We start from the raw sequence: 20,297 nt of genomic DNA on the forward strand, positions 1-20,297 counted from the left end.
GGCCCAGGTTTCATCGTTAATTGTGCTGAGCACAACCTTTTCTCCCCCTGTTCCGGTGTCACCACAGAGGGCTTGGGTGTTAAGGGACAGCCCTCTTCAGCAAGAGAGAGAAACAAGTGGCAATCCCTGGCCATTTAATAACTCTGCTCTCCCTCTGAGAAGGGGCTACAAGCACTCAGTGAGATGGTATATGTGACAATTCTTTGGAAAGCCTAAAGAATGATGCCCATGTAAGGGCTTATTATGAAATTATTCATAGGTAGCCTCTGAGTTAGAGCCCCCTCCCCCATTTTGGTTTGAGAAAGAAGCAGAGAGAGGTGGCAGGGTGTATTAATGTTAAAAAAAACCTGGCTGTAAGGTATAAAAGTTGTCTGGAATTAGCATGGTTGGGTACAGAGGGGAGGTGATTCCCAAGAGGTCGTGTGACTCTGGTGAGCCTGCTATAATTGCACGTGCTGGTGGTAGTCGAAATTGTTGGAATCCCTCTGGGAAATAACATGGTGATATAAATAAATAAATAAAAATATCAGAGGCTACATAATTTTCATATTCATTAACTTAGTAATTCTAGTTCTGGATAAATATCTTAAGAATATAATGCTAAAGAAATACAAGCTCTTCTGTACATGAAAGTGTGCATTTTAGAGCTATTTATATAATAGCAAGGTTGAAAGCAACTTACATTGCCAATAATAGGGCAATGGTTGGTTAAATTCAGACACATTCCTTCAATGGGATATTATTACGCAACCATTAAAAATTAAAACTATGTAAACTTTGCCACAACCAAAAGGATGGTTATGTTATGATAGTAAGTGGGCAAAAAGCAGATACAAAATTGTTTATCTATTATGGTTACAATTATATAAGAATAATTATGCTTAGAAATTTAGAATAAAAAAGAATACACAAAAGGGCCAAAGTTGCTATGTTAGCTATGGGTGATTTCCCACACTGCCCTTTTTTGAGCTTCCTTTAATGTTACAGTATTTCAATGATAATACATTAGAATAAATTATAATAAAGATATTATTAATATCTTTTTTAAAAGCCGAAGAGTTTGTGAGGAAAGAACAGGGTAAGTAGCAAGAGGAGAGAGGGACTGAAATAGTGAGGTGGTTGGCGGGCTTTGGGGAGGTGAGGAGAGGAGGGGAAAGCACCAGAAATTTGGCTTTATGGTCATAGAAGCCTCAGATGTGAAGAGGATATGAATCACTTAATTGGGCCTGGGCAGTTCTGGGTACCCAAAGGCAGACTAAGCACATTCCTAAGGATTAGTGAAGCAGGGGCATTAAAAACCATGTCAAAAAATTTGATATTTGAAATTTCAAGCAAACATCACAGAAGTCATCATGGGGGCGGCAGGGGTGGGGGTGGAATGGGACCTTTGCCGGACTTCCTTGTAGGTATTTTACAATTTGGTCTTGCTTTTATTTTGAATTGGATGGTGAGGGAGACACTGTAGCCTCTTCTGTGGTTGAGGTCTCCGAAGGGCTGCATCTGGCCCCGGGCTTGAATCTTGTTCAGCCAGCTACGAGTCAGTCCTGCACTCATGAGCGCCAGTTGTGTTCACTCTCAGGCCAGTGGATTGTGGGAGGGAGGTTTGGTGTGGAGCCCAAATAGTTAACAGAGCACCTCATCTGCACCCACGGGGACTAACTCCCTCAGCTAGGGAGGCTTAGGGCTTGGTTCTGAGGCTGTCTCCAGACACTCCCTCACTTTAATAATAAGATTGTTTATGTGTGGTGCCATGCATAGCATCTCAGCTTACTTCTGAAAACCCCAGGAGGGAAAAACCAAGGCCAGTGTTGGCTGAATGAGTCCCCAAGGTCATAGTCATGGCAAAAGGTGGAATCAGCTCCCTGCTGGAGCACCAACTGTGGAGGTGGGGTGGCATTTTATAAACTGCCACCTGTTGTCTGGTCTCTGAGCGCTGGTCCACCGCCCACAAGAGCAAGGGAGGGGGTCCCCCTGCAGGTGGATCCGAGTAACTGCCACTCCATTTGCCCTCTCTCCAGGGGAGGACCAGTGTTTCCCCAGAGCTTCCTCCAGGCAGGGGAGATGCTCCAGTGCCTGCTTTTGGAAGGAGAGGAAGGGACAGACTCAGAAGAGAGAGAGGACAGTACCATAGAAGATTCAAAAGAAATCGTCACCCTGGCTTTTGTGAGAGAGAACACTGGGACTCAAAATGGGCTTCAGAATGCCCAGCAGCAAGGCAAGAAGAAGAGGAAGAAAAAGAGGTTAGGACTGAAAGATGAGGAATGGGAATCCATGTTGGTAAGAGCAGGAGGGACCTGGAGGGGGGCGGGCCTCGGCTGCTAAGGAGTGGGTAAAGGAGAAACTGTGCGGAGTAAAAATCACACCACTTTTGGTTCATATAAAAAGAACCCACTTTTGATAATCTGTTTTATAGAATCAAATAATGGTGTGTAATATAAAACCACTCCTGTCCTAATCTTCATTCTATTTGTGTTTAGAATCCCTTTAAAAAATTGTGTGGGGAGAGACGATTGATTTCCTTGTTTTAAGAAAGTACTTATTGTCCTGGGGATTTAGTACACTTTAAATGTAACAGAATCACGCTGACTTCTTAGGATCTGACTGCAGCTTCCGCATTCTAGTTCATATTTAATATTTTGTCATACCTTGCTCCATTCTGGAGGGGAATGAATTACTCCTCAGACTGATTGATGTCTGAAAGCTTGTCTGCTTTCTAACTCACAGCTTCCCTTAATGGGGGGGGCAAGAGGAGGGAGACCATGAAGTATTTTGGCCAAAAAGATGTTCACTTCCTGTTCCCGATGGGCCACTGGAGTAAAAGGATTGAGGAAGCGATGATGTTAATATGAAGCTTCAAGCAAAATGAGCTATAATCACAATACAGGATTTCTAGCTCGTGGGCAGAGTAACAGTACTCTGAACCCATGTTTTCTGTCACTCTGCAACCCTCGGGATTTGTGTCCTCAGTAACAGGGATGGTCAAACCGGGCTTAGTGTGGCCACTTAGGTATCAGGCAGCTCCACGTGGGACACGATGTTTCTACGTGCAGTCACTTGTTCTGGCACGTGTGCCTGTCTCTGTCTTGGTGCTTTCCCCTTTCTCTTTTCCAGATGATTGGTGATCAATCTATCCAGCTGCCGATATGAGAGTGGTGAGCATCTGCATTCAAGGCACCCACCATGGGGACCCACTGGATTCCCCCAAAGAGTTGGGAAGGCTCACTCATATATTCTTTTTTTTTAGAAGTGTGATTTTTAAAAAAAATTATTTATTTTATTTTTATTATTTAATTTTTGGCTGCGTTGGGTCTTTGTTGCTGCCTGGGCTTTCTCTAGTTGCGGCGAGCGGGGGCTACTCTTTGTTGCAGTGCGCGGGCTTCTCACTGCGGTGGCTTCTCTTGTTATGGAGCAGGGGCTCTACGCTCATGGGCTCTAGAGCGCAGGGTCAGTCGTTGTGGCGCACGGGCTTAGTTGCTCCGCGGCATGTGGGATCTTCTCGGACCAGGGATTGAACCCGTGTCCCCTGCATTGGCAGGCAGATTCTTAACCACTGCACCACCAGGGAAGTCCGCTATTTTCATTTCGAATTTGGGTACTTTAGTTTGGTCCTGACTCTCCTGGTCACTGCAGGCACTTCTTCCTTTCCAGGCTCTTGAAGGCATTTGAGTTTGTGTTGGAGTCAGCTCCCAGTTATTAAGATTAATAGGGACCGGGGAAGAAGGGCGTGATAGCATGTATATGGTTTTGAAATACACTGCATAGTTTTTTCTGTCAATTTACCTTGCTAATTAAGCTTGGCTCTGGCCGACATTAAGGATTAGTTTATATCCCCTGAACATTCAGTGCTAGTGCTTGGAGGAAAGCCAGAGGCCTACTTCCTGGCAAGGGTGGGTGAAACATTCAACCCAGAAAACCTTCTGTGGAGATCACTGGGCACAAGCTGTGTTCTCCAGGAGATTTCCACTCTCCGTGTTCCTTTCTCGGCAACGGTGTGTCCAGATGGGGCAAGATGGCTTCCAGTCCCAAGGAGCCCAGTTGTCTGGCTTCAGTGTACGGTCTGGGAGCACCTAGAAACATAACCTCCCCACCACGTGCTCCTCCCCCACTTCCTGGCTGACGGGCCTTTCTTTCTCCACCTGCCATGACAGTGCGTAGGGCTGCCCAACAGTATGGCCTTCGAGAGGGAGGGGAAAACGACGACTGGACTCTCTACTGGACTGACTACTCGGTGTCACTGGAGCGGGTGATGGAAATCAAAAGTTACCAGGTATCTGGGTCAGAGCTGGTCCTCTGTGTAAGCGTGGCATCTACCCCGTGGTGCCCCAGTCTTATGACTGTCCCCAAGGGGAGCTCATGGGTACTCCCATGGGCCCCCTTGTTCACGACTTCCGGCTTCCTTTGCAGAAAATCAATCACTTCCCAGGGATGACTGAAATCTGCCGCAAGGACTTGCTGGCCAGGAACATGAGCCGCATGTTAAAGATATTCCCAAAAGATTTCCACTTTTTCCCTAGGACCTGGTGTCTTCCTGCTGAGTGAGTGCCCACCTGCGCCCCTTTCTCCACTCCCCACCCCCAGTTTACATTTTCCTCTTGCCCCCGATTCCCTGGTTGCTACTTTCCCTTCGCATAGGGTTTCCCATCTCTCTCTCCTCTTCAGGAAGAGAAGGAATAAAGGGTGTGTCCAAGGTTGAGAAAACACAAGGCTCTGCCTATAAAATTAGATGACATTTAGGGGCTGGGTGCCTTGGAGCCTGTGCCTGCAGTTGGGATGAGAATTTGTTCTGACCTTGAAAGCTGTTGATTTTGAACTTGTTCCAGCCTTTTCACTGTGCAGTTTCTGAATTTTTAAGGCCCTCGAGCATTTCTGAAGGGAGTGAGGTAATGGTTAGCACCCAGGTTAGGAGCAGGGAGGGACGCCTGACCTCTGACCCATGGCAGTGCCGTGGATGGCAGTCAGCCTTTTCCCGTCTCTGGTCTCACTATATCCATCTGGAAAATGGACATCCATTCCTGGTACATAAAATACTCTGGACCACACCACGAGAAGCAGGAGGAATGTGAGATGACGTGAGCATGACCTGGGTACAGTCTGGTGTTTGGGATGAGGTGGGGGAGTAGAGAAGCATTGCCATCAGAATTATATTTACTCACAAAGGCCCCCCAGGAATCTCACTCTCCCATCTCCGCCCCCCCCCACCCGGTGCTTTCCCAAACCAAGAGCCCCAGGGTTCCCAGCCTTTCCTAGCTTGTCTAGAACAATTTGCAGAGCTCAGCAGCAACTTCAAAGAAAATGTGTTTGCCATCGGGTTGACAGGCGCCTCCAGATTTCATGGCCACTAAGGGACATTGCAGTCATGTGACTTCTCCGGTGGTAACAATGCTCCTTTGAGTTAAAATGCAAAACAAGAAGTATAGCAAGACGGAGATTTATGATCCTTTAAGTTGGTTTCCTTCTTCTGAATATACTTTCTTCAAACTACGTTCAAGATAGTATTTGCCCTCTCACACTCTAGCTGGAGTGGAGGTGTTACAGAGGAAAAGCTGAAGCCCAGAGCAGGGGAAGAGACTGATGGATCCAAGGTCACATCATTTGTCAGGGCCTGAGTCAGATTCAGAGCTTCACACCTCTTATCTGCAAACTCAGAAAGCCGAACTGCTTGGATCACGGTTACCTTTGTCGGGTGTGCGGCATGGACCAGCCCCTTGCCTGCATCATGTCATGTGTGAGATAGCTGTCATTGTCCTCATTGTGTAGATGACGGAATTGAGGCTTAGAGAGGTCAAGTCCTGGTAAAGGGCTACACCGCTGGTGAGTGCTGTTGCCGGGGTTTAAATCCAGGTCTGAATTCCCTCCAGAGCCCATCCTCTCTCTGCTGTGTGTGCTCGACTGTCTCTCCTGTAACCAGATCTCTGGGCATCTGTCTGTCAACTCCAGGGCTTTTGTCACTTTTTTCTTTTTTTTAAATAAAGAGCTAGCCTTCATTTTCACTGATCCCCCTGCTAAAGGTGTATCTCATTCTCTTCCTGCTCTGGTAGCTGGGGAGATTTGCAGAACTACAGCAGGTCAAGAAAAAATAAGACGTACATCTGTAAGCCAGATTCGGGCTGCCAGGGGAGAGGTATATTCATCACCCGGAGAGTGAAAGAAATCAAACCAGGGGAGGATATGATCTGTCAACTCTATATCTCAAAGGTACTTCCTCATCGTGATTATTTATGTATCACCATGGCAACCTCAGGCTGTAGCTCCACTGGACCGGTTGTGAAAAGAGGGAAGGGAGGGTGGGGTGGGGGTGGAGCCAAGTCCTGCCTTGGACTTGGTGGGACCAAGCCTTTTGACCAGAGACGTGACATGTGCCTGGGCCAGAGCGCCCTTGCCCTTGCACTCTTGTCGATTGGTCTGGCGCTGCCAGGCTGGCCCCTTGCCTCTAACAGACGGCAGCTGGGAGAGCCCCTTGGGTCTGTGGAGGCCCCACCTCCTTTGGGAGAGGGGAGTAGCCCTGGAGAGATCATGGTAACCAGCTGTCCATGACTGGAGGTATAGCCCTTTACAGGGAGGGAGCCTTCTAGAAGGTGCATAGGAGACCTAGCTGGCATCGCAGTCAATACTGCAACTGCAGGGAGAACTCTGGCAGAAGTGCGACAGTAGCAAGCCCTGAGTGGTGACAACATGTCCTTCATCACAGGACTTTTTCATGTTATTTTGTCTTGTTGCCAGGAAAGCTCTTGGAGGTGGTTACTCATGCCATTTGACAGATGAGGAAACTGAGGCCTGGTGTGGTTAGTGACTTCCACAAGGTCACATGGCCTAAATCCCCTTGTCCCCCTCCCCAACCCTAGCCCAGCCTGGCCTCTGTAACGCAGGTAACACTGGAGCTGAAGCCACGAAAACAAGACAGGGTGCTAATGGGCTTCAAGTCTGGGTTCCTCCTCTGACGCCGTGTGGCTTCTGTTCTCTCCTCCCAGCCCTTTATCATTGACGGGTTCAAGTTTGACCTGCGGATTTACGTGCTCATGACATCCTGTGACCCTCTCAGGATTTTTGTGTACAACGAAGGACTGGCGCGCTTTGCCACCACCTCCTACTCCCACCCCTGCCCAGACAACCTGGTGAGTTCGGGGACACGCTGCATCCCCCTCCTCTCTTAGCTGGTAAAAAATCCTAGTTACACCTACCTTCTCAAGGCATGGTGGACGTGGCTGTCACTTGCTGAACTGTGGTTTACTATGTGCCAGGCTGTATCTCTTCTTTCGTTTAACCCTCCCAAGAGCCCTCAGAGATAGGGATTATCATCTCCAGTTTACAGATAAGGAAATTAAAATCCAGTTATAAGGGACTTGTCCAAGGTCACAGAACTAGGAAGAGGTGAGGTGGGGACTCGTGGCCTGACTGCAAAGCCACAATTCCGTGGTGCTCAAGGAAAGAAGGATGTGGGCAAGCCCCCAGCCCTCCCCCAACATCCCCAGGCCCTCAGGGCTCCTGCAGTCCCCCCTCAGTAGGGCGCCACCCAACCTCAGGAGGAGTGGGAGTTTCTTATGCTCCAGGCTGTAGGATACCCCTTCTTACTTCCTCTGTTTTGCCAGTGTAAGTAAGCCCTAAGACGCCCCCTTTCTCTTCCATCTCTTTAAGCCCCAGGGGCCATGGAAGGGCACAGAGAAGAAGTGGAAGGCTGCCCTTCCTCCTGACCCCACAGACTTGTGTCTGTTTCCCCAGGACGATATCTGCATGCACCTGACTAATTATTCCATTAATAAGCACAGTTCCAATTTCCTTCGAGATGCTCACTCTGGCAGCAAGAGGTAAGGAAGCGGCTTCCCTTCTCTTTTCTTTCCCTACTGGGCTCCGAGCTGCTCTCTGAGATTCTATCCAAACCCTGTCAGTCGCCATCAGTGTTTCCATCTTGGGTCACATGGTGTCAGAAGAGACTCCTTAGTCTCTGCCCTCTGGCTGTTAATCATTAAAAGAAGGCCACATCATAAACCCTAGGAGGTTGGGAGGAGGAGAGATAAACATGAACTGTTTCCTTAGCAGGGTACACACACACACACCAAAACATACTCTTATTACAGTTGGCCCTTCTGACATTTCTAGACCAACAGATATTTCTCGACTGCTGGTCTGACACCAGAGAAGGACCTGCCAGGCCTGTGGTTCCTGGGGTGTTGCTCCAACAGAGGTTCTCAAGTGATATGTCACGATGCCCCTGCTCTTTCTCTTGCATCAGACTTAAAGGACTGATAAACAGGCAGTCTGTTTGGCTTCAGAGCATCAGAGAAGCACAGGAAATGTCATGACTCCCTTGGTAGCAGAGTTCCAAAAAGCAAATGGAAAATCACTAGGTTAAGCCTGCTGGAAGGGGACGTGTTGGGCTGGCAGGAGGCGATCTCCCCCTTGTCGGAGGGCGCTGGCCACCCGACTTTGCCCACGGCTCCCCCACTTCCTCTTCGCCCACCTGGTCTGTGGGCACCCTCTGGCCTCCTGCACGGTTGCATGTTGAACATCGGGGCTCGGTGAGGCCCGGCTTCCAGCCCCGCTCTGACCCTCGCCAGCTGAGTCAGCTGGAGCAAGTCCCTTCACCTCTCTGAGCTTCCATTTCTTGGTCTGTAGGATAGGGCAATGAGACGCCCTGCCCTGCCCACCTCGTAGGGTCACTCTGAGACTCAAGTGACCTGTGACAGAGCACGGATATTGCTCGTAGTTACTGTGATCTCGCCTTCGTCTAAAGGCATGTCATCAAAGGGCCCTCAGCAGTCCAAGCTTCCCCCTCTCTCACTTCTAACCCGCAGGACTGGAGAGTTTGGTGTCATCTTAGATGTTTCCTTTTCCAGCACATCATTGAATTCTGAAGTTTCCTCCTTCAAAGGTCCCTCCGTCCCTTCCTTCCCACCAGACTTAGCTTCAGCCTCATCCTCGACAGCTGCGTGGCCTCCTCACTCTTCTTAGCTCCAACCACCTCTGCTTAACCTTTCTGTACCTCCGATTTCTCCTCTCTAAAATGACGCAATGAGGAATTCCCAGGCAGTCCAATGGTTAGAACTCTGCACTTCCACTGCAGGGGGCCCGGGTTTGATCCCTGGTCGGGGAACTAAGATCCCGCAAGCCGCACGGCGCAGCCCAAAAATAAATAAATAAATAAAATGACGCAATAAATGTGAATCCCGGCTGGCCAGCCTCACAAATATGCCGTAAGGACCTATTGAGATGATGTGTATGAATAGGCCTCAAAAACAATACCCCCTATGCAAGTGGGTGCTGTTATTATTACACATTCCATATACTCATTACTTCTGCTCTCAGGTAACTAGTGTGGCTCCCAGGTGCCTAGAGCAATCCAGTTCAAACTCCTCTGCTTGCTGTATGCTTTGACCAGACCCCATTTCCCACTATTATTATTACTACATTAATAGTTGCCATTTTATTTGTTGAGCGCTTCCTGTCTGCCAGGCACTGCTCTAAGAAATTTACATTCCTCAACCTATTTAATCCTCACAACAACACTATAAAGTTGGCGTGATTATTATCACCCCGATTTTGCATATTGGGGAACAGGTGTAAAAAGGTTAAGAAACTTGCCCAAGTTCGCACAGCTGGGAAGTGGCAGAGCTGGAATTAACTCTGGAGTCTGTGCCCTTAACCACTAGCAGTACTGCCAGTGCCATCCTCTCCACGGTGTTCTCCCAGGATACTCTTTTGCTCATTTTTGATACACAGGCCTTGCTCATTCCCACCTCTCTGCCTTTGCTCAGCTCCAACTGAAAACATGGGAGAACATCCTTGAAGGCCCTTTGGTCAAACTAAGCTTCCATGTTGCCTTCTCTGACCTGGTTCTAGGTGCTGGTTCAGCCATATAACCCCTGCAGTGTGGGTGAAACCCGTCTTCTCTGTGGGCCTCTGATTCCTCACCTGTCAGATGAGAGGACTGGCTTCCATCTCTAAGGACAAGCCTATGGAATCCGCGTCTAACCACCCCCAGTAACCTCTCTATCTCTGGACTCCCACCACCCTCACGGTCAGCAGCAGCTGTAGCCCATAACTTCTCTGTGCTTGGGGCACATGTTTTCCTTGTGTCTCCAATGGTACTTAAGTTCCTTGATGGTTAGAATGGTGCCCTGGCCTTCTAGGTGCCTCCCATGTTGCGGGGCAAAGTCCTTTCCTTTTCTCCCTCCTGTTTGCTTTCGCCTTTCCTCATCTTCCTCTTCCCCACCTTTTGAGACAATCTGCTTCCCCTACGAGTCCCTCCCCTACCCCAAATTCCCCCCTCCCTAGCCTGAGGCCAGCTGTACCGGCAGTAAATCCCCGCCAGGCTGCAGACTCAGTAGGAGCAATGAAGAAGAAGAAAAACTGGAAACCTGGCAGGCCTCTGGGGCAGAGACCGGGTCCTCTTCATCTTTCAGGGTGCCTGGCACATAGCTGGTGTGTTAAATTGAATGGACTAGCCACTGGACGTTATGAAATTGCACAATTATGTGTATTCATTGTGATGTGCCTGAGTCATCAAGAAGAGGTTATGTTATGATTCATAACATCTGTTATAAGAAGGTAGAGGAGTGTGTAATCTACTTTGGGAAAATTTATTTCCCAGTTAGGCAAATTAAACAGTTTTGGTTTTTTTTTTGCACTTGAAAGGGTTGGTTTCAAGCGATCTGGAAAATTCATGTACGTGCAACACTCCATCCTTCACAATGGCAGGTAGAAAATGTGTGCCTCTGTATTGAGTGGCCTCTGTTTATCTGTCGTGATATAAATGCATCTTTGGTTGTCTTGTGTGTGCTGACTCCTCAAGTGGTCCTTAGGCTTCCCACAAGAGAGGTGCTGGTTTCTTGGGATCCCCTCATTGCATGAGTTTTGCACACCCAGCAGGCCCTTAGCAAATGTGCATTGGCTCCATTGACGGGAGTCCATCTAGCTCTTTGGATGGCCTGGGTGAGCCGTGTTTCCTGTCTTCTCATTCTTCTCTTTGTTCTTCATTCCCCTGCATCGCCTGTATTTCCTCCTCCAATATTTCCACTTCCCACTTTGGCTCTCTGTGCACACATGTGTGCATGTGAGGGGGTGAGTGTCTGTCCCTGCCATTGCCTTTTGGACCTGTCAGATTCGCCCTGTCTCTGTACTGCCCAGCTCGGAGCTGACTGGAGCATTTCCTCAGATGTTTCCTCACAAACCTCTCCGCATGGGGTAGATATCCTCTGATTTCTGTGATAGGGTGACCAGCCATCTAGGTTTGCCTGTGACTGAGGGGTTTCCTGGGATGTGGGACTTTCAGCTCTAAAATCAGACTGTCTGGTTTGCCCTGGGACAGTTGGTAACCCTATCTGTGGAGATGCCCTGGGGTTTCCTTTTCCCTCTGGTCAGCCCTTTAGGGGGTTAACAATGAAAAAAATTAACAAAATTTCTGTGTCTTTAGTGTCCCCAGAATATCCCCTCAGATAGCTGAGGTGGAACCCAGGTATCGGTGGCCTTTAAAGGCTCCTTAAGTGCTTCTAATGAACACCACAGGCTGAGAAACCATTGCCACCAAAGCAAAACCATGATGTAGGGTGTTTTTTTAAAAAATTTTTTATTCATCCATTCCGCCTTTCCACCTGGGATACCGAATCCCTGCCCCAGCCCACAGGTGCTTTCTATGTTACAGTGAAAGTGCCCAGGCCAGGGCTTACATGTCAGTATACCTTTGCCCACTCCAGGACTGTGGAGGCTTGAGGAGTATGGCCCTGTGGCTCCTGCAAGGTCCTCCTGAGCCGACACAGCCCTGGTATCACCCTGGCTCCTGGGTGTCCCTCCCCACTGGCTTTGGGGTCTTATGTTCTCCAGACGTTTCTGGTTTCCAGTGTGCCATGGCCTTAGATGACCAGAGGTGGGCTGTCCTGCCTCATGGCCCGTGGTTCCCTTCCAGGAAGCTCTCCACCTTCAACGTGTACATGGAGAGCCACGGCTACAACGTGGGGCAGATCTGGAGAGATATCGAGGACATCATCATCAAGACGCTCATCTCGGCTCACCCCATCATCAAGCATAACTACCACACCTGCTTCCCCAATCACACACTCAACAGCGCCTGCTTTGAAATCCTGGGCTTCGACATTTTGCTGGATCACAAACTCAAGCCCTGGCTGCTGGAGGTGCGGGCTTGGGGCGAGGGGTGAAACTGGCGCCTGTTACCAGGGTCAGCCAGCTGGACCCATCCTTCCGCCCTCCTGCTCAGCCAGGAGGTTGTAATCCACTTCCCAAGCCACTGTCCCCCGAGGCGCTTGCTGCCTGGGGCTTCGCCCTTTGCTGAAAAGTGGCCACCAGAGGGAGGTAGACGGCCGGGAATTATAGAATTCCCTGTGCCTCCTTGAGGTCCACCCAGACTTAGAAGCTCTGATCTCAGGCCCAGAGTGATTCTAAAGACAGCTCTACCTTTCATAACAGAGTCATCTCCCAGAAAGGGGTGGTTCTTCGCCAAAGCTGGGTGGAGGATGTTGAAGATCAGACAGGAGCCGCCAGGCTTGGTTCTCAGGGGCCTGGACCACTCAGTTCCAAGCACCAACGGAGAGCGGCCTGGTGTCTGTGGGCACGGGAATGGGTGGGGAGCCACTCAGTGAGTTTCTTGCCTCCCCCAGACCCATGGGGTGGTGGGAAGAGGAGGAAGAGAAGCTCCTGGGTGGCCTCTTCTCTTCCCGATTGGACCTGTGCAAGCAGCCCTCTCCCGTGGCCATTCAGGGTGCACGCCGGGAGTGGGGGTGGGAGTGGGGCTGCGATTCAAGTCAGAGGTGATGGTGACAGCTGCCAGTGACACAGAGTCAGCCCTCAGAGCGCAAGACCCAGATTTACAGATCAGATTCCTGGGGCCTTACCTTTCCTCCATTCCCAGCCCTTATTCCCAAGTGTGGATGGGAAGGAGAATATGGCCATTCGGAGCTCTCACCCGAAGAGCAGAATAAGCCACCAGGAGCAGGCCTTCAGAAACTGCTGGAAACCTTCAAATGTCACACAGTGCCTCTGAACAACATAGACTCTTCTGTGGGCAGAAATGAGTCCTCTCCGTCCTCCCACCAGTCTCCCCGTCAACCCCGGTCAGGATCCCGAATGCATCACTCCTTTCCCCTCCCCACCTCCCAGCCTGGCCCTTTGGACTGTCCCCTTCCATCTGCTCTCTGGGATGCACAGTGCACGGGACGGGGCACACGCACACCCGGTGGAGGGGAAACCAAAGGCAGCCCCCCCGCCCCCTGCCGTGCTTCTCAGGAAGACAGGACTAAAATGAAAGCTAGTTAAACTGGAGGGGGTTCTGCTTCCTCCTTTCTTCACTGTGGCTCCAGTCTAGACCCTCTCTCCCTCTCCTTTCCACTCATCTTGGTAGCCAGGGCCCCGACCCAGGTGGGCTCGGGTGGTTCCCTGGAGGGGCCGTTTCGCCTCACGCCCTGCTTGCACCCTGCCCAGCCTCCCCAGCTGCTGTCTTGCCCTCACAGGTCAACCACTCTCCGAGCTTCTCCACTGACTCCTGGTTGGATAAAGAGGTAAAGGACAGTCTGCTGTATGACACTTTGGTCCTGATCAACCTGAGAAGCTGTGACAAAAAGAAAGTCTTGGAGGAGGAGAGACAACGGGCGCGGTTCCTGCAGCAGTGTCGTTCTCGGGAGACCAGGTACAGTAATGGGTCAATTCTAACAAATGATAATCCTATTTGGAAAATTAATATATATTGGCAGGATGTGGCAGTTTGAACAGTTTTACTGTGGCTATTCCTTTGTTCCTAAAAATAGGAGATTAAATTATAGACATAAATACATGTGATGGATATGAGTTTATTAATATCATATGAACATCCAGGGATTACCAATTCAAAAGTAAAACCATTTATCTATACAAAAAGGAAGATTTGTCCATCCTCCCCTTGCCACTGTGTTGGCGGGAGCCTGTGTCGCCCTGCTCCCTGCTGGGTAACATTTGCCTTTTAACAGAGGCCTTCCTCTGTAGAGCGAGAAGGAAGACCCGGAGCCTGGTCAAGGAGATGGCTTTGTTGCTTTTTAGATCCCACGGTGGCCCGCTGTCCTCCTCATGAGCGGAGCCAGCCTGATTCTTCGGGACTGAGCTTCTGGATCCGGGGCATGGCATCTCTGTTTGGATGGCACTGTGTTTCTCAGAGCGTGTTCATGTGCACTGTCTTCCCTGGAGGGGGGATGCGTAGGTGGTAGCGTGGGGTGTTGTATGGTCCTGTTTTTGGAGCTAAGAAGACCAAGACTCTGGAAGGGGAACTGCCTTGTACAGGTCACCTCGCTGGTAAGTGGCAGGTCTGGACACAGAGCCTGGTGGGTGGGCTGCCTGGCATTCCAGGCTGCCTTCCATTAAACTCCTGGAGAAGGAGGCAGCGTCAGCTAAGGGGCGGCCAGGGCCCTCCTCTGGATCAGTCTCCTCGTCATGACTTGGCCCTGGGTGGCTCAGGGGCTCCTGGTTTCCCTGCTGTAAAAGGGGCTTATCGTTCCTCACTCCCTGACCTCCACCTCCCCGGGGGGCTGTGAGGAAGAATGAGATCATCACAGCTCATAAAAGCTCATCAAGCTCATCCATGAAGCCCTCAAATTTAGCAAAACACAAGCTGCCAGTTCGCCAGAGTAGGGTAGCAGGGGCTGTGATTGGGAAGATGGCGACAGTCTGCCTCGTCAGAACAAAGCCAAGAGGGAAATAGGCTCTACTTGTAATGGGAGAGAATTTGGTGAGCTGTCAGGAAGACCATTCCAACCAGCTCTCAGTGCATTATGACACTTGCTGTCCCGGGAGGGCTAGAATCTCCTTTCAGGGAAATGTTCATGTGTTCATTTATTTAGGAAATGCTGACTGACCACTGTTGGCGTGCGAGGCCTCCGTCTGGCCCTAGATGACATCCATGTCCTTGGAAAGGCCATGTCCTCTCCAAGCTTGGTCCCAGGAAACCCCAACTGCAGCCCTGTGTTCTGCTTCCCAACAGGAAGGAGGAAGTCAAGGGCTTTCAGGCCATGCTTCTAGAGAAAACTGAGAAGTATGAAAAGGAAAACTGTGGAGGCTTCCGCCTGATTTATCCCAGTGTGAATTCAGAGAAGTATGAGAAGTTTTTCCAGGACAACAACTCCCTCTTCCAGAATACAGTTGCCTCCAGGGCTCGGGAGGTGTATGCCCGGTAGGAAGGCTCCTGGGCCTAGGGGAGCAGGGTGTTGGGGGAAGAGGGGTTTGCTTGACCTGCGGGGTAACCTTGGAGCAGCCTTGAAGTTGCTTTGGTCTCGCAAGGACCAGGAATCGTAAGATTCTTTGGTGTGGGATGTTGTTAAGTGGATATGAGGCTGTTTCTAGAAACTCACCCATGAGACAGGCACCCCCACCCCACTCCAGAATGCCCAGCCCCTCAGGGCTGCCTCCTGGATTCATGCAGGTGTCAAATCTAAGGGCCGGAAGGGGCTCATCCCATCTGGTCCATTCCCCGCCCTCCACCTCATTTCATGGAGCAGAAAAAGGATCGTACAGCAGATAACCACAGAAGAGGCTCTGGAACCCCTGTCTCCTGAGTCATGTGACTGAGTTATTTCCGTCACATCATTGGCCAGAGAGGCCCAGCATGTGAAGGGGTCCAACGTAGGAGCCCCTAACTTTAGCCTCCTACGCAGACCTTCTTCCCAGCACCTGCCAGTTGTGGGATCTGGCCTACTGGGAAGTGAGGAGAGAGGTGGGGTGCGGTGAGTGGGGTGCAGCCCGCCACTCCACCCTATGAGGTGGGCAGGGCAGGGCGTCCCATTGCCCTCAAGGAGAGTGTCCACATTCCCAGCCCATCCCTAACCTACATGACTGTTCCTCACTGGGCAGGCAGCTGATCCAGGAGCTGAGACTGAAACAGGAGAAAATTTCCTTGCAAACGAAAGATAAGAGGGTAGAAATGCAGGGGGAATCAGCAGGCGAGCGAGCGAGAGGCAAGAGCATGCAGAGCTGGCGACAGAAACAAAGGCAGAAGTGCAAGACCGCCACCAACCCGGCCTCCAAACAAGTAAACCTGGACGGGAGGGGAGCGCGCATGCCCAGCACCCTTCCCTGGCTGGGGCCAGTCCGGGGGGGGGTGCTGAGGAGACCACTCCTGAGAGCTCAGGCACACTGAAGGAATGGGGCCGCATGGAGGGCTGGGCCCCGGGAGGGGAGCCCGGAAGTCACAAGGAGCCCGGAGGCCTCCAGAGGATCCCTTCCATCCAGGCAGAGAGGACTCTCGCTGGTCTGCCCTTCTTCCTTCAGTTGGAGTAAAAGCAGCTGGGAGGCTGACCACCATCCCCACGTAGGGAGTAGGCTCTAAGACTACCTGTGGCCATGGTCCCCAACTCTAGTCTGGGTTGGAATGCTCCCCTCCAGCAGGCCAGGGGCACAGCTGAGAGAGGAGGCCCCAGGGCAGAGCTCCTGGGAGGCAGGACCTCAGAACACTACACGGGGTGACTGAACACAGCTGGTGCTTCCAGCCTGCTCTCTGCTCAAAGCGTGGACCAGCCTCTAGGCTGGGGCCAGCTATCCAGTTGTCCTATCATCTGAATCTCTGGATCCCCCCCTTCTCTGCCTAGCTCTCTCTTCTGGCTCACTGGAAAGATGCAGTTGACTTTTCAGTCTATCTCCTTCTCAAAGACTTACCTGAAGGGACAGGTTTAGAGCAGGTTTTTATTTTTATTTTTTATTTAAAAAAAAAATAACTTTGTTAGGGTCATAGACCCTTCGAGAATCTGATAAAAGCTATGGAATCTCTTGCCATAACATATACAAAGATACAATTTTAAAACTGCAGTTTTAAGTGGCTCAAAGGCCCCGTGAAACCATCCATGAGCCCTTTAGGGGTCCTTGAACCCCAGGTTAAGAGCCCCCGATTAGAGAGACTTTGATTCTGATTGCTTTCCTCTCCTCCTCATCTCCTTTGCACCTACCCTTGGGTGCAGATGATCCGGAAGTGGACAGAGCTGGGTTCCCATGGGCTGTATGTTTGGTTTCCTCCTTCCCAGTACCTCCAGCCATTGACATTAGTGTCCTGCACACCCGACTTGCTGTCGAGCATCAGAGACACAAAGAAAAATGAGACAGACAGCAGCCTCGAGCAGGAGGCCCCCAGGGAGGAGGCTGGCCCTGCTCCCCATAAGCCTACATCTGTGAGGCCTTACAGCTCTATTACTGACTTGAGGAATTCAAGCCTTCTCAGCTACTCCAGGCCAGAGCTCAGTAAACCCATCTCCAGAATCAGGGAAGCCAAGTCCACCTCTGCAGTGAACACAGTCACCAGCACTGTGGTAAGTAGAGCAGTCTGCCTTCCCTGAGGGCCGAACTTGTGGGGGGGTGGAGTGGGGGGGTGAGGTAGGAGTCTGGCTTTCTGGTCCCTTCTCTGCACCTGACTTACTATGGGGCCCTTTGAGTAAGCCACTTACCCTCTCTGGGCCTCGATTTCCCCACTTGTGAAGCCCAAGTTGTGGAATGGCATACTGTTAGGAGTCTAGACCTATACCTTTAGGGCTTTTAGAAAGGCCGTCTTATGCATCCCCTCTTTTGGGCAGGTTACCACCTGTTGTGTTAGTTTCTGTAGGGCTGCTGTAACAAATTACCATAAACTCGGTGGCTTGAAACACGAATCTATCCTCTCACAGTTCTGGAGGCTAGAGATCTGAAAACAAGGTGTTGGCAGGGCCATGCTCCATGTGAGGGCTCTCTAGGGAGGATCCTTCCTTGCTTCTTGCTAGATTCTAGTGGTTGCTGGCAATCCTTGGCATTCCTTGGCTTGTGGCAGCATAACTCCAATCTCTGCCCCTGTCATCACATGGACTTCTTCCAGTGCTTCTCCTCTGTGTTTCTTCACATGGCTTTATAAGGACACCAGTCATTGGATTTAGGGCTCACCCTAATCCAATATGAGCTTATTTTAACTTGAGATCTGCAAAGATCCTATTTCCAAATAAGGTCACGTTCTGAGGCTGTGGGTGTACATGAATTTTGGGGAGGATGTTGTTTTTTGTTTTTTCTTTTTTAAAAGAGCATATTCTTTTTTTTAAATTTTATTTTATTTAATTAATTTATTTACTTATGGCTGTGTTGGGTCTTCGTTTCTGTGCGACGGCTTTCTCTAGTTGCGGCAAGCGGGGGCCACACTTCATCGCGATGCGCGGGCATTTCACTATCGTGGCCTCTCTTGTTGGGGAGCACAGGCTCCAGATGCGCAGGCTCAGCAATTGTGGCTCACGGGCCTAGTCGCTCCGCGGCATGTGGGATCTTCCCAGACCAGGGCTCGAACCCGTGTCCCCTGCATTGGCAGGCAGATTCTCAACCACTGCGCCACCAGGGAAGCCCTGGGGGGGATATTGTTGAACCCAGTCCACGACCTAAACAGTGTTTTTCAAACTCCATTGTTGTACGGACACCTTTTGAAAGAAAGAAAGCTCTTTTAGATTCCAATTGTAAACTTAAATTATTTGTATAAATATATACAAGCATAAAACCAGATATAAAGTCTTTACACCGATATAGCTCTTATGCAACTGCAAAACAAAACAAGTATCACCAATAAAATTTGCATAAAATATTAATTTAATGTGACAGTTGATTTTCTATTTTTCTAGAAACTAAGTTGCCACATGAATGTAGTACCAGCAATGCTAACACAGGTTCTTTTGTGTTCATCATACTTAGGCCCACCAAGAGCTATGTGATGACTCTACTATAACTACTGGAAAATCTTCCGCGTTGTTGGGTCTTTGCTTGGTCCAAGTGCAGCGTAGAGTAGGGCAATGTTTTTCAAATTTCTAACCGTAGCCCATAGTAGAAATTCATTTTATTTCATAGTCCGTCACATACACACACATACAACTGGAGAAAAGTTTCTAAAACAGTGCTTAGCCACACTGCATATAGTGACTCATTCTATTCTTTTAAAAATACCCGTTACAGTCCACTAAATTAATTTCCTGACCTACTGGTAGGTTTGCAACTGCGGTTTGATAAACACCTTTACGAGAGTATGCTTTGGAGCTTCATCACGTTGGATTTGGCAATGATTTCTTGGATATGACACCAACCCCACAGGCAACAGAAGCAAAAGTAGATAAGTGGGACTACATCAGACTTAAACAGTCAACAAAATGAAAAGGCAACCTGTGGAATGGGAGAAAACATTTGCCAACCATATATCTGATAAGGGGTTAATATCCAGAATATATAAAGAATTCTTACAACTCACAATGACAACAACAACAAAACAACCCGATTAAAAACTGGGTAGAGGCTTAAATAGACATTTCTCCAAAGTGAAATCAGCCAGTCACGAAAAGACAAATACTGCATGATTCCGCCTATATGAGGTATCTAGAGTAGTCAAACTCTTAGAAACAAAAGGTAGAAGGGTGGTTGCCAGGGGCTGTGGAGAGGCAGAAACAAAAGGATGTTTAATGGGTATAAGTTTCAGTTTTGCAAGTTAAAAAGGTTCTAGAGATGTGTTGCACAACAGTGTGCATATAGTTAACACTACTATACTGTACGCTTAAAAATGGTTATGATGGTAAATTTTACATTATGTGGGTTTATGTGAGCCACAACTACTGAAGCCTTCGTGCCTAGAGCCTGTGCTCCGCAGCAAGAGAAGCCACTGCAAGGAGAAGCCCACACACCTCAACGAAGAGTAGCCCCCACTTGCCACAACTAGGGAAGGCCCGTGTGCAGCACCGAAGACCCAACGCAGCCAAAAATAAATAAAATTTTAAAGCAATAATAATGAATAAAGAGTATACGTTGGGGAATCTGGCTGACACTGTTTAGATCCTGGGGTCTCCTTTATTATATATGTGACTCCCATCTAGTCACTCTAATCACCCTAAGCCTCAGTTTCCCCATTAAAAAAATGGTGTTTTCATAATAGTACCTACCAGCGGATCATTGTGAGGATTAAATGAAAGGATCCACGAAAGTGGATCCACGAGTGGTGTTTATCACACAGGAGTCAGTACGCATTAGCTATTATTTTAATACAACTACTTCTTAAGACTGCCCTTGTTCTTTTTGCATTAACCTAAGGCTTAAAGCAGTACTACTTAACACTAAAGAGATTAAAAAAATAGGGCAGCTAACAACAATTGATTATTTTTTTTTCTTTTTTGGATTTCATGTTGATTTAATCAAAATCATTGGTTCGGGATGTTGTATCATACTTGGTTCATTCAAAGCCTTTGACTGTTTTGTTTATTTACTTGTCCCTTTATCCCTATGCTCACCTCCCATTCGTCTATCCACCATCTTTTGTTAGTTTGTTTCCTTGTAAAGAAGGGATTTCTAAATTTTTTTGTAAT

At 49.3% G+C, this 20,297-nt stretch overlaps 1 protein-coding gene and 1 long non-coding RNA gene across 2 annotated transcripts in view; both read left to right on the forward strand.

Annotated features, from left to right (window-relative positions):
* The window catches only part of LOC309650459, a 369,298-nt gene that overhangs the window by 273,036 nt on the left and 75,965 nt on the right, over nt 1–20,297 (forward strand). The window lies entirely within an intron of this gene.
* The window catches only part of TTLL6 (tubulin tyrosine ligase like 6), a 35,416-nt gene continuing 17,137 nt past the window's right edge, over nt 2,019–20,297 (forward strand). The window contains exons 1-12 of the mRNA XM_082441801.1: nt 2,019–2,240; nt 3,115–3,152; nt 4,149–4,267; nt 4,405–4,535; nt 6,039–6,195; nt 6,969–7,112; nt 7,717–7,802; nt 11,897–12,122; nt 13,455–13,630; nt 14,951–15,139; nt 15,817–15,994; nt 16,980–17,261. Coding sequence (XP_082297927.1) covers nt 2,062–2,240; nt 3,115–3,152; nt 4,149–4,267; nt 4,405–4,535; nt 6,039–6,195; nt 6,969–7,112; nt 7,717–7,802; nt 11,897–12,122; nt 13,455–13,630; nt 14,951–15,139; nt 15,817–15,994; nt 16,980–17,261 — 1,905 coding nt within the window. The 5' untranslated portion in view covers nt 2,019–2,061. The remainder of the gene's footprint in view (nt 2,241–3,114; nt 3,153–4,148; nt 4,268–4,404; nt 4,536–6,038; nt 6,196–6,968; nt 7,113–7,716; nt 7,803–11,896; nt 12,123–13,454; nt 13,631–14,950; nt 15,140–15,816; nt 15,995–16,979; nt 17,262–20,297) is intronic.

This window comes from Balaenoptera physalus (genome assembly GCF_965194825.1).
Source record: "Balaenoptera physalus genome assembly, chromosome: 20".
Lineage (NCBI taxonomy): Eukaryota > Metazoa > Chordata > Mammalia > Artiodactyla > Balaenopteridae > Balaenoptera > Balaenoptera physalus.